Source organism: Mytilus trossulus, chromosome 8 (assembly GCF_036588685.1).
Source record: "Mytilus trossulus isolate FHL-02 chromosome 8, PNRI_Mtr1.1.1.hap1, whole genome shotgun sequence".
Lineage (NCBI taxonomy): Eukaryota > Metazoa > Mollusca > Bivalvia > Mytilida > Mytilidae > Mytilus > Mytilus trossulus.
In genome coordinates, this window is record NC_086380.1 from 22,428,854 (window position 1) to 22,441,073 (window position 12,220).

General features: G+C 30.2%; 2 protein-coding genes across 2 annotated transcripts; one reads left to right on the plus strand and one right to left on the minus strand.

Moving 5' to 3' along the window:
* Positions 1-204: 204 nt before the first annotated feature.
* Positions 205-1,383, minus strand: LOC134727473 (uncharacterized). Its single transcript, XM_063591854.1, has one exon. The coding sequence runs from the start codon at positions 1,381-1,383 to the stop codon at positions 205-207; it is 1,179 nt and encodes a 392-aa protein (XP_063447924.1).
* A 4,479-nt stretch (positions 1,384-5,862) lies between these two features.
* Positions 5,863-6,776, plus strand: LOC134681745 (tripartite motif-containing protein 29-like). Its single transcript, XM_063541385.1, has one exon. The coding sequence runs from the start codon at positions 5,871-5,873 to the stop codon at positions 6,672-6,674; it is 804 nt and encodes a 267-aa protein (XP_063397455.1). The 5' UTR covers positions 5,863-5,870; the 3' UTR covers positions 6,675-6,776.
* The last annotated feature ends 5,444 nt before the right edge of the window (positions 6,777-12,220 follow it).

Genomic DNA, 12,220 nt, shown 5'->3' on the forward strand with positions numbered 1-12,220 from the left:
AACAAAGCCATAACACAACATTAAACTACGTGCTCTTCTACTGCAACATGTCCCTATTTCATGACTAAATCAAATCTGAAATAAGTAGATATTGGAAGATGTGGTATGAACATATTTTTCCACTTACTTTCTTTAGAATTATGTAATGGCAAGTTTAATTTTCAAGGTATCTTAAAAGTACACATATCTATTCAATAGACATTGTCATTGCATACTATATATAGACAATTGACTACCGTTGTAATTACAAACTGTTAACATTTTGAGGGTTTTATGATATTCAATTCCCCTAGGGTTTTGGATTCCATTGTTAGAATTCAGGATCTCTTTTGAGTTTTTGCCATCATTACTTATCCACATGATATTATTTGTATCATATCCAGAAACAAATATATTGTCATTCCCATCACCTGTAACTCCACGTGGACCTCTAAGCTTTTCGTTCTCAAATGTAAAACGCAAATTTCCTCTTGAATCAATTGATACAATTGTATTTTTCCTTGAAAAGATACAAAATATTTCCCCTTTCTCGTTCGATGTTAAACAAATATTCTGATTTAAATGCATTAGTTCTTTTGTATGGATAACTTTCTCTTTGTCACCATTCTTTCCGATTAAAACCAGCCCTCCTGCATTGCAACCAACCACAACATTACTATCTAAATACTTAGTTATTCCACTACAATGGTCTCTAATGGATACCTCACGTATTGAGGACATACTTTGTTTATCATATATCTGAACTGTTTCCCGTTCGCTTTCGGTAATTGCGAATAGTTTGTCATCGATAGCTGCTATTCCTAATGCTTGTGACGTAATTCTGACATTACGGTTTAACTTTCCACTAGAAGTAAACTCAAGAAGACATGTATGCTTCTGTTCGATGGCTATGACCTGACCACTTTTAAATATTGTACAATCTATAATAACTGGTTCTTTGACACCCATTTTGGCAATATCAATGTGTTGATTTAGTGTAAAACTTGCATTTGAGATCGCTCTTGCATCTGATTGTACGGTTAGTTGGGCAGGAGACAATGTTATATTGTCGTCAGGAAAATGTTGTTTTGAGGGTTCAATTTCCAGTTTTTCAACATTCATTAAGAATGCCTTGACTTCTTCTATACCTTTAATGGTCAAATCAGTACGGTTTGGTTCTGTTAAAATACGCCCAATTTCCTCTTCTTTATTTCGATACAAACTTTCAATTTCTTTAATGCATAAAAATGTTACGTCATCCAAACAAAACTTGGAAATATTTTCTAGATTATTCCTTTGCTTGCAAAGTTCTTTTTCCTGAATTCGAACTTGTTTAATATCTTTTTGAAGTTTCTGCAATTCTTGGTCATAAACTGTTTTTACGTTTCGAATTAAATCAATCATATAATTGTTGATGCGACTTATATATGAAGATAATTGAGTTTCTATTTTCGTTTTTTGTCGCAGCATATCACTGAGGTTTTCCAATTTACTGTTAAGTAAATTATTCATTGATTTGTATGTCGTAGCCAGCTGATTCTGAATTTCTGTGAAGCTATTAGATTCTTTTACACCTTTTGAAACATCCGATAATTTTCTAAAACTACAACTCCTGTGTGTTTCTGTCAAGCAGACAAAACAGAAAGTATTACAATGAAATAAACAATAATATAGTGCTCTTTCATCAAGATGAAAATCACATTGGAAAGTTTTGTTAAGTATGTCTATCGGAAACGCAGTCATGTGTGTGCATGGAATGACACTATGATCCTTCATTGGTGGAAATTTAGAATGTAGTTCTTTACAAATCTTGCAAAAGTGTTCCTTACATTCAAAGCAAAATGAAACAGCATCGGCTACTGTCTTTGAATATTCGTCGTTAATGCAAGGAGAGCAAAGAAAAGATACAGTTGCCATTCTGAAAATATTAAATAAAGGCATAACTTAAAGAAAGGATAATTCCAGTCTAAAATTATTGCTAAAAGAGAAAGAGAACAAAGATATAATAATGACAAATGTTCATATTCAAGTCTGCAAAGGTACTGAAAAAGAAAACTATTTTGCCTCTTAATATACCGTATAAAATATTGAAAACAACACGTTTAATATAGTCATGCGTTTGAAGCGCTTTTCTGGATTTACCGTCATCATGAACGCTCAAAGCCAAACATTTGAAATCCGAGAGTGTACATGTACCGAAACCGTTGAAGAGCTATATGTCGAAACTACCCGAAATAAATAGCCAAATTCATCTAAAGTCGACTTAGCCTGAGGGAGTTGAAACCTTAGTTTCTTAAAAAGTTCCAAATCTAAAAACCGGCAATCGAGATAGGAAATATTTCGCGGTCTACAGCGGACAACAAATTTCAACATTTGCAAAAAAAAACAATGTCTAGAATAACAAACCCTTGTTCACATTATGACTTATCGATTTTTTTTAGATTAATACATTTCAAAGAGAAGGTCAGTTTTTTCAGTATTATATGTAATCTATATTTTGATTAGTATATTTTTTTCGTTTTTTTATCTTGTAACCTTGGCATTTTGGGTAACATCCTAACCCCCATAATATTCGTCTTTGGGCGTTTCTTGTTGAACGTAAACCAAGACAAGCGATTCGGATGCATGGCATTTATAACGTGTCGACAGGAACTGCTTCTTTTATTTCCACATATTATTAGTATTATTATTGTTTTTACATTCTATGTTTGTGAGAGCTAGGGTTCAGTTTTGATGGCCGTACTTTGACCTATATTTTAAAAAAAATGTTTACATATTGTGACTAGTAAATTTCTGTCTTTGGGTACTCGGTCGATGCCGCTGCTGGTGGACGTTTCATCCCCGAAGGTACCACCAGCCCAGAAGTCAACACTTCGGTGTTGAAATGAATATCAATAACATGAATAACGTGGTCATTTTTTAAAATTTCCTGTTTACAAAACTTTGAATTTTTCGAAAAACTAAGGATTTTCTTATCCCACGCATAATTTACCTTAGCCGTATTTGGCACAACTTTTTGGAATTTTGGATCCCCAATGCTCTTCAATTTCGTACATGTTTGGCTTTATAAATATTTTGATAAGAGCGTCACTTATGAGTCTTATGTAGACGAAACTATTTGACAACATCTGCATAATTCTATTGCATTTATTATCATGGAAAGTGAAATGCATTCAAATTTCACTATAAGAAAATGGAAACAGTCGATAGTTTTCACAATAGCTCAGAATACCGTTTTTTAGTTTAGTTTTGGTTAGGGATAGCTATTCGCCAGGCCATAGATATATCAAAAAGACGTTGTGGTATGATTGCCAATGAGATAACTCTCCACAAGAGACCAACATGACATAGACATTAACAATTATAGGTCAGCGTACAATGAGCAAAGTCCATACCGCAAAGTCAGCTATAAAAAGGCCCCGATATGACTAATTTAAATAACATTTACAGAACTATATATTTCATATAACAAAGCGATAGTATCGTATGCCCAATTCCTCATGATGACCGTACAACTATTTTGTTAATTCCTTTTGTACGTCTTCATAACAATGTAAAGACATTTACTATGTTGACCTTGATAGTATTTAAGTCACTTTGTTAAGGCTTGCTTGTTAAATGATAATAGTGAAAAAGAAAAAGATTATTAAATGAATAATTGTTTGAATTTTGTTAAGATAAAACAAAAAAATTATCGAAGTTAATTTTACAAATATTCAAATTGCTACACTCACCTGCTGTGTTATTGGACAGGTAAATTAACTTATTGTTAAGATATGATTGTTATCTAAAACGTGTATCCGATACACTTTAGGTGAAGTAGCTACAAGCGGGTCACTAAATATAAGACGGTTAATCATACATGGTATGTTATGTCTAGTAATTATGTCTGTCTTGTTCCGTCTTGTATTAAGAAGTTATCGTTTGAAAACAAAATGTTTAGACTACTTTTTTAATTCATTTCATATTTTTTTGTCATTTTTCTGAATATTTTTAACATTTGTGCAGTGTTTTCTTATAATACATGACGTTATCATACCATGATTTATATCAAGAGAAGACAAAACAAACGACTAATTCTCATGGTATTGACCTAATTTCAATTTTAAATTTGCTAACTTATTAAATTATTTGAAATCTAAACTGTTCTTACATACTTTACACTAATTGCTATATTTAAAATTTTAAATCCCATTGAAAAGGCAAATACCATGAATACATAGTAATTGCATACCAAAAAATTGTGACCAACCTTGAAGTTACAAAACTGTTTAAATTTCGACGATTTTAACGTCCTAAATCCCCTAGGATGTTTAATTCCGTTTTGAATATCAAAGGCTTCTTAATGTTTTTTTTTATCAGTTCAAATAAAAAAACTCTATGATATCCAAATATGAATTTTCTTTAATTTAAGGGTATTGAAAGAAATATACAGTTGGATTCTAAAATTTAAAATATATTATCATTAAATTTAACAGGTTAATAGGATGGGTTTGTGCTAGCAAACTAGTTTTACCACGCCGCATTCTGCATGTTGGTGTCTCAAGTTGCAATTTTATTGGTTGTCATTTCATTGGTTTTTATTTCATTGCTTTCTATATAAAACAGTAATTTTCAAAACATATTCATTACATTAAAAAGATACAAGCAATCAATCGTTTTTAAATAAATGTGCACAATTCAACATAGTTACATATACAACACTCACCTGGTACAGTGTCAGATGATAACTATTAAAGCTCATGGGGATCTTTGTTAAGGAACGATGGTAATCTCAATTATGTTCTATATCTATACCTCTTAAAGATTAAAACTGTGTCTAATGTTAAAAGGTAAGAAATCAATAGTTTTATGTGATTGTGTATTTATTATCTTAAATCTTCTTTGTTTTTGTATAGTTCACACGTAGATGACAATACAATGAATTTTATACGACTGTCATATAAATGAGAGGTCTAGATAGCTATTCAATCATATTTAATTCACTATTTTGTATATAAAAAAATGCATTTACAAAGTAATAAAATTGAGAATGGAAATGGGGAATGTGTCAAAGAGACAACAACCCGACCAAATAAAAAACACAACAGCAGAAGGTCACCAACAGGTCTTCAATGTAGCGAGAATATTATGTTATACATTGTAAATTGATGTGATTTGAGATTTTGATTTTGTTATTTACGTAGGGACTTTCCGTTTATAATCTTCCTTAGAGTTCGACTTTTTTTATGCTTTTTTTCTTTTCTTATTAGAATAGATATGTGAAGAAATGTATGCTAAAGTTTAAGTTTTTTTTATTTATAAACTGTACTGTTTATCAAATATTTTCAATAATGATTATAACGAATATGGATATGTTGAACATTAAAATTCATGTTATTGTCCAAACACTAAATATAAGATATGAATGTAAAATGTGTGGGGTATAAGACGACAAGACACAAACCAAACCATAATAACATGAAGTTCAGACATTTTGGAATAAGATAAATCATAAAGTTTTTATTTGTAGATGTCAGCAATACATAGGTTTCCATAGCAAAACGCAATATATTTTAACCTACTTCTTCCGTTCAGTGACAATGTTTACATACAAAATAAATTTTCAATTTTTGATGATCTATTTAGTTATCATGCATTTTTGTACTTGCATTTCTATAACATATTATACTCTTATTCTAACAAAAAGACTTTCAGAACATGTAGAAAGCTTTCAAAATAAAACACGTGAAGGAAAATAAGACGAATTTGTGATGCAGTCTCTTGCTTTCGATTAACAAAACAAAAACATTTCCAAAGATGATGTTAACAATTTGAAACAAAATTACATCGTTAATAGATTTTAATTTGCATGTTTAAATATTGAGTACTCTTTACAGATGGCTGAAATTATGAATCAATGTGAAATTTGTTTTCAAGATGGCCTCCTGAAAGTAGCAGTCAAGTATTGTATCAACTGTAAACACCCCTTATGTGACATTTGTATGAAACACCACGGTAAATTTCGGGCAATGGTTGACCATAAAGTACTGTCCATGGAAGAATATTATAAAATACCGTGTACAGTCAGAAACTTTGATGAATTTTGCATTGATCACTCGGACGAAAGAAGGGAATATTTTTGTGAGAACCACCACAAAAGCATATGCTTTGAATGCTTAAAAGGTCAACATAAAGCGTGCGAATCTATTTATAAAATAACTGACACTAGAATAAAAAAAGAACTAAAGTCAGATGTTGATGCTTTGCAGCAACAAATCGCAGTTACCAATGAACTAGTTGAGAATCTTACCGATTTATACAGACAAAATATAAAAGATCTACAATCTAAATTGAAATCTGCTTCACAAGAAATAAAAGGTTTGGTTAGTAAAATGCAGTCTTCCTCTGTTAAATGTCTTAAGCAGATTGAGGATAGAATATCTTCTGATTGTAAAACCATGAAACTGAATGTAATAAAATGCGAGAATATTCACGAGTCGATTAATAAACGGAGACATGAACTGAATGATTTTATAAAATACGGCGATGACTTTCATTTATTCTTAAAACTAGTTGACTTTAAAAAAGAACAACGCAAGGACGAAAACATGTTGCAGGATATTGATTGTGTAAAACATAGAACTGACGTTTCATTTAAGATTACACAACCTGATTTTGAAAAACTTGTCAGTTTTGAATTTCGATCAATTTAGTTAAACATCGAAACTAACTATATGTATGAAATAGCTGAATAACTTTTAATTTGACGAATAATAAACCAGGATATCAAAGAGAAACCACAAAGACTCTGTGTCGCTCCATTAGATTTATATACATCTTCGGTACTGACATGATTTAACAAACTTAACTAAAATGTCCGTTAATAAATTTTGAAAATTTTAAGAAGCTAAGGTTTTCGACATATAGCTCTTCAACGGTTTCGCTACTTATACATCTTTAGATTCCAAATGATTGGCCTCGAGCGTACCTGATGAAGGTAAATACAAAAAAAGCGCTTTGGACGAGAGAAATTATCAAACGTGCTGTTTTCGATTTTTAACAATGTATTTTAAAATGTAATTAAATTACTAATTTCCTTTTTGTTGTATCTTGTATTGCTATATCTTCAATATTTTGTATTTTGTATTTCTCTTTTTATAAAAATGGGTATACATTGGCACCAAAAAGTTACTGCCAAGAAATGGTTCTTTTTTGTTGGTATAAATTACTTAGTTGTGTTAGCCTCATTTTGTGTACCGAAGGAAGAGATGCACATTGTCTTTCAGTGGCAACTTCATACCCAAACGACAATGTGATAAGGATGACAATTAGGTATGGGGTCTATTCTAGATAAGGAAAATGCTGGAAATTTCAACTTTATATGATTATTTGTACTGTTCCATACTTTTTACGATTACACATTTTTATATAATAGATATATGTGAACATATGATTCATGTTATTTGATACCTGCTTTCGTTTATTCCCGTTTTAATACTTTGTTTATTTCCGATTTAGTATTTTGTTTATTTCCGTTCTTATATTTCGTTGATTTCCGTTTTGGGTTGAATGCACGTTACATTTTTGTGGTAACAAAAAATGCCTACATATTTGGAAAAGAACAGATCTACACCGTTCCGTTTACTGTCATTATATGATATTGTTTACTTTTTGTCAAATGATATGCACATGTACCTGTTAACCTAAGATTTGATTATACCTTTCTGATTTTTTTTCAAAATTAGTGTTTCACAAACTGTACTGGTAGACCATGCTTTTTTTTTTTAACTACATAATAATTTTATTCATCAAATATTGCTTGTTACATAAACTATCAAGATTCCAAGCTTCTCTTGACGTACCCTGTAACAATCCACTGACTACCCAGGGAATAGTCAGCTGATTAAATTAATTGACATACATTTTTTACAAAACTCTATATTAACAATTTAAAAATATTATTCATTGACTATGGTCTTTTTATTGAAAGTAACATTGGACTTATTGCCTTATGTCCATTAAAATTGGTATCTACTCTCTTTGTGTATTCGTTAGTAAAAATTCTGAATACGTCTGTGTTTTTTGTTTTCTGTTCAGATACATAGTACGACTTGTGTATTGAAAAACTAATAATTGTAATCAAAACATTTATCGGGTAATACTTGCTGTCTGTAATTTTGTATCTAAATATCATGTGTTGTAATTTTATTGAAAAATGTAAATTACTCTTTTTTAAAAGTTCGTTAAATTGTTGCCAACATCTTGTTAAATAAGAGCAATTGAAAAAATAATGAGCATAGTCTTCTTCTAAGTTACAAAAATTGCAAAGACTGTTATTAGTTTTTTTTCATTGTAATAAATGCTTTTTGGTTGGTACAATAAACTGTAGTAGTTTCCATCTGTATATTTTTAATTTATTTTCAGTTAAGTATTTGAAAATAAAGTTATATAATGAATTCATATTTGATTCTTCTTGCAATGGTAAAATATTGAGCCATCTGTTTATCCCTATTGACGTTTCTTTTTTACTATTCACTAGAGAGTCATATAACATTTTATTTGAAAAAAAATGTAGTTTCAAAATAACGATCTTTCCATGTGATCTTATTTCTCTGGATATTTACTTTACTTTGGACAGAATTTTCTTGTTTAACTATGCCAATCCAATTTTGTGGAATGGATTGTTTCAATTTATGAAATTCAGCAATCCAGTTTACTTTACACTTTAATTTGTTCAAAATATAATTTTCTGATAGTGACATAGTGTCATCTAGAATGTCATTCAAGTATATTATATCACTTTTAATCCAGTTTTCAAATATAATTGGTTTCTTATGAAATGCAATAAATTTATTTCCCCAAATTGTTTGTTTTCTTATATCAGCATATGTCACTGCTTGTTTTGTTTGCCCACCCCCAGTCAAAATCCAGGACTTTATTACTTCTCTATAAAATTCTGGAACATGTTTAAAATATTCTAAATGTTTTATATCATTTAAATTCATATTAAATATAACTAAAATATTATTAGACACTTTTAAATATTTAAAAGGTATTAGCTTCCAGTTGGCAAATTTACCATTAACTAGTCTATATACATGTACCCATGATGCTTTAAGCGCTATAAAATAACTTTTAAAATCGACCATTTGTAGGCCTCCTTTTTCATAAGGAAGTGTTATCAGGTTTCTTTTTACTTTGTGAGGCTTCCCATCCCAAATATATTTAAAGCTTCTTGTTTCTATTTCTTTAAGATAGTTTTCAGGTGTTAAGCAGACACTTTTCAAAAACGTAAATAACGGCAAAATTAATGCTTTAATAATTAGTATTTTCCCTAAAATTGAAAGATTCCTTTTTTCCCATGTCTTGAATAATTTCATCATTTTCTCTATTTTACAATTCCAATTTAATGTTTCGCATTCATCTTTATCATGTCCAAAAAACACCCCAAATGCTTTAATGGGGTTATCTCCCCAACTAATCCCCGCAATTTTATCTTAACATGATTTCAATTTCCCGATCCACAATCCTTCTGTTTTATTTCTATTTACCAATAGTCCTGAAAATGAGCCAAAAATTTCGATTATGTTCATTGCAGATATGACATCGTTTTTATCTTTACAAAATAATGTTGTGTCATCTGCTAGTTGTGAAATTTTAATGCTGTGACTTTTCCCATCTAACTTAATAGTGATTCCTTTTACTTCGTTGCTGTTCCTTAACTTAAGAGCCATAATTTCAACAGCCAAAAACAAACAATAATGCTGATAAAGGACAGCCTTGTCGGATTCCCCGTGAATTTTTGAAAAATTCTGATACCCACCCATTGTTCATAACACATGTTTGAACATCTGTATACATAGTTTTAACCCACTTAATGAATGATTCATTAAACCCAAAATGTTTTAAAGTTCCAAGCATAAAATCCCATTCTAAAGAATCAAATGCTTTTGTAAAATCCACAAAAACAAGTGCTCCCTCTATTTTGTATGTTTCTGAGTAGTCTATTACATCTTGGATTTGCCTCAGATAAAACCCAATGAATCTATTTTTAACATAACCGGTTTGATCCTCATTTATAATTTTTGGAAGTACCTTTTTTAAACGTTGCGCAAGAACATATGACAAAATTTTAAAATCTATATTAAGAAGTGATATTGGACGATAGTTTTCTAAAAGTAATGGATCCCCCTTTTTATTTATCAAAGTTAATATACTAGTACGTTGTGAATATGAAAGAATGTTTCTGTCGTATCCTGTATTTAATACATTTACCAAAAGTGATTAAAGTTTATTCCAAAAACATCTATAAAATTCTACCGTAAGTCCATCAAGACCTGGCGATTTATTTAATTTCATTTTAAAGATACCATATGTGCATTCCTTTACTGTAATCTTCCCATCGCATATTAGTTTGTCATTTTCATCAACGGTACATTCTAATTTTGTATCGGTGATATATTTTTCTGTTAAATCTTTATTTAAACCTTTTTTGTTATACAAGTTTTCATAATAATCTTTTATTTTGTTTAAAAGTTTCTCTTGATCCGCAATTATTTACCCATTATCTCCCATTAGCTTACTTATAGATTTTTTAACTTGTCTTTTTTTTTCTAACCCAAGGAAGTAAGAATTATTTTTTTCACCAAACTCTACCCATTTTTCCCTAGATCTCACTTGAGCTCCCTTCGCTTTTTCTTCATATATCTTATTTAGCTCTTCTTCAATACCATTAATTTCTTTTTCTATATTATCGTCATCTATATTTGTCTCATCTCTTAATTTTATTATTTCTTCTTATTCTTTTTCCAGAGTATATCTCCGTCCCTTGGTTAACTTTGCTTTATTTTTACAATAGTTTGTGGTTACTTCCCTTACCGCGATTTTAAACCCATCCCATAATAGCCTACAATCTAATGTTTCCTTTTCAAAATTATATTTATCAATCAAAGTATTAATCAGTACTTGGTAATCTTTATCTTGCAAAATTGAAATGTTAATTTTCCAATACCCATTGCCCCTTTCTGATACCCCTGGCTTAAATTTTAGAAATACGCTTTGGTGGTCAGTAGACCGAATAACAGCTGGTTTGATTTTACAAAATTCTACCAGTGGTAAAAAATCTGACCCAATAAAAATCATGTCAATTCGACTAGCTTGTGACTTACATGTATCTCTTCTTCTCCATGTGAATTGCTGTTTATTTTCATGTAAGTTTCTCCATATATCTGTTAGTTTGTTAGATTTAATCAAGTTTTTTAAACCATGTACAGGTTGAGTAAATTTACATGGACGTATAGATTTTCTATCAATTGGTTTTATTGTCTCGTTAAAATCGCCCCCAAGTATTGCTATTCCTAGACCGTGTTCCTTTAAATTATCGCTGACTTTTTTAAAGAAAGAATTTCGTGATGTTTTACAGTTAGGTGCATATACATTAATAAATGTAAAAATTTAGTTATTCATTTGCACATTGATAAGCATCAATCTTCCGTCCCTATCAATAAATTTATTAATTAGTTCGTAGCTAAATGATTTTTTAATTAATATAGCTACACCCCTACTAGCCGTAGTACCATGACTACAAAACGCATCATATGCTGTTTTATTATTTATATCCCTTTCGATAATTTCATCAAAATGTGTTTCTTGCAAAAAACTTATGACACTTTTTTGAGCGGTAACCCATTCTATTACTCTATTTCTTTTTTCTCTTGAATTAATTCCGTTTACGTTGAGACTACATAGATTAACTGTATTTGTAAATGTCATAGTTAATAGTATATAAATTATGCTTAAGTTTCAACATACTATACAAATTTACAACAGTTACAATTTTATAACACTCAGAAATATTTAATACAGTTACATCAATCGGAACACAATTAAAATACATATTCATTATTTCAGTCAATAATGCATAGTTGTTACACATATCTATCATGTCTATACAACCTACAAAATAATTACCTTTCACCTGGTGTGACCTTAAGCCAATTGTTCCGCTATTAAACCTCGTGAAAGTAATGTGTATTTTAAAACGCATTGTAAATAAATTTGGATAGTTTGATAGTGTAGGAATTACCGCATGGTAAACGTAATTAAATAATTTAGAATTCGATGTCTGTGTTTGAAAGGAAAATATTATCATGTAAATATGTATCAAATTAACAACCTGAACCTGACACGATTGAAAGGTGGACAATTTAATGCCGTTCATGTTTTTACGATTATAAAGTGTAGAACCAGAAACCCAGCA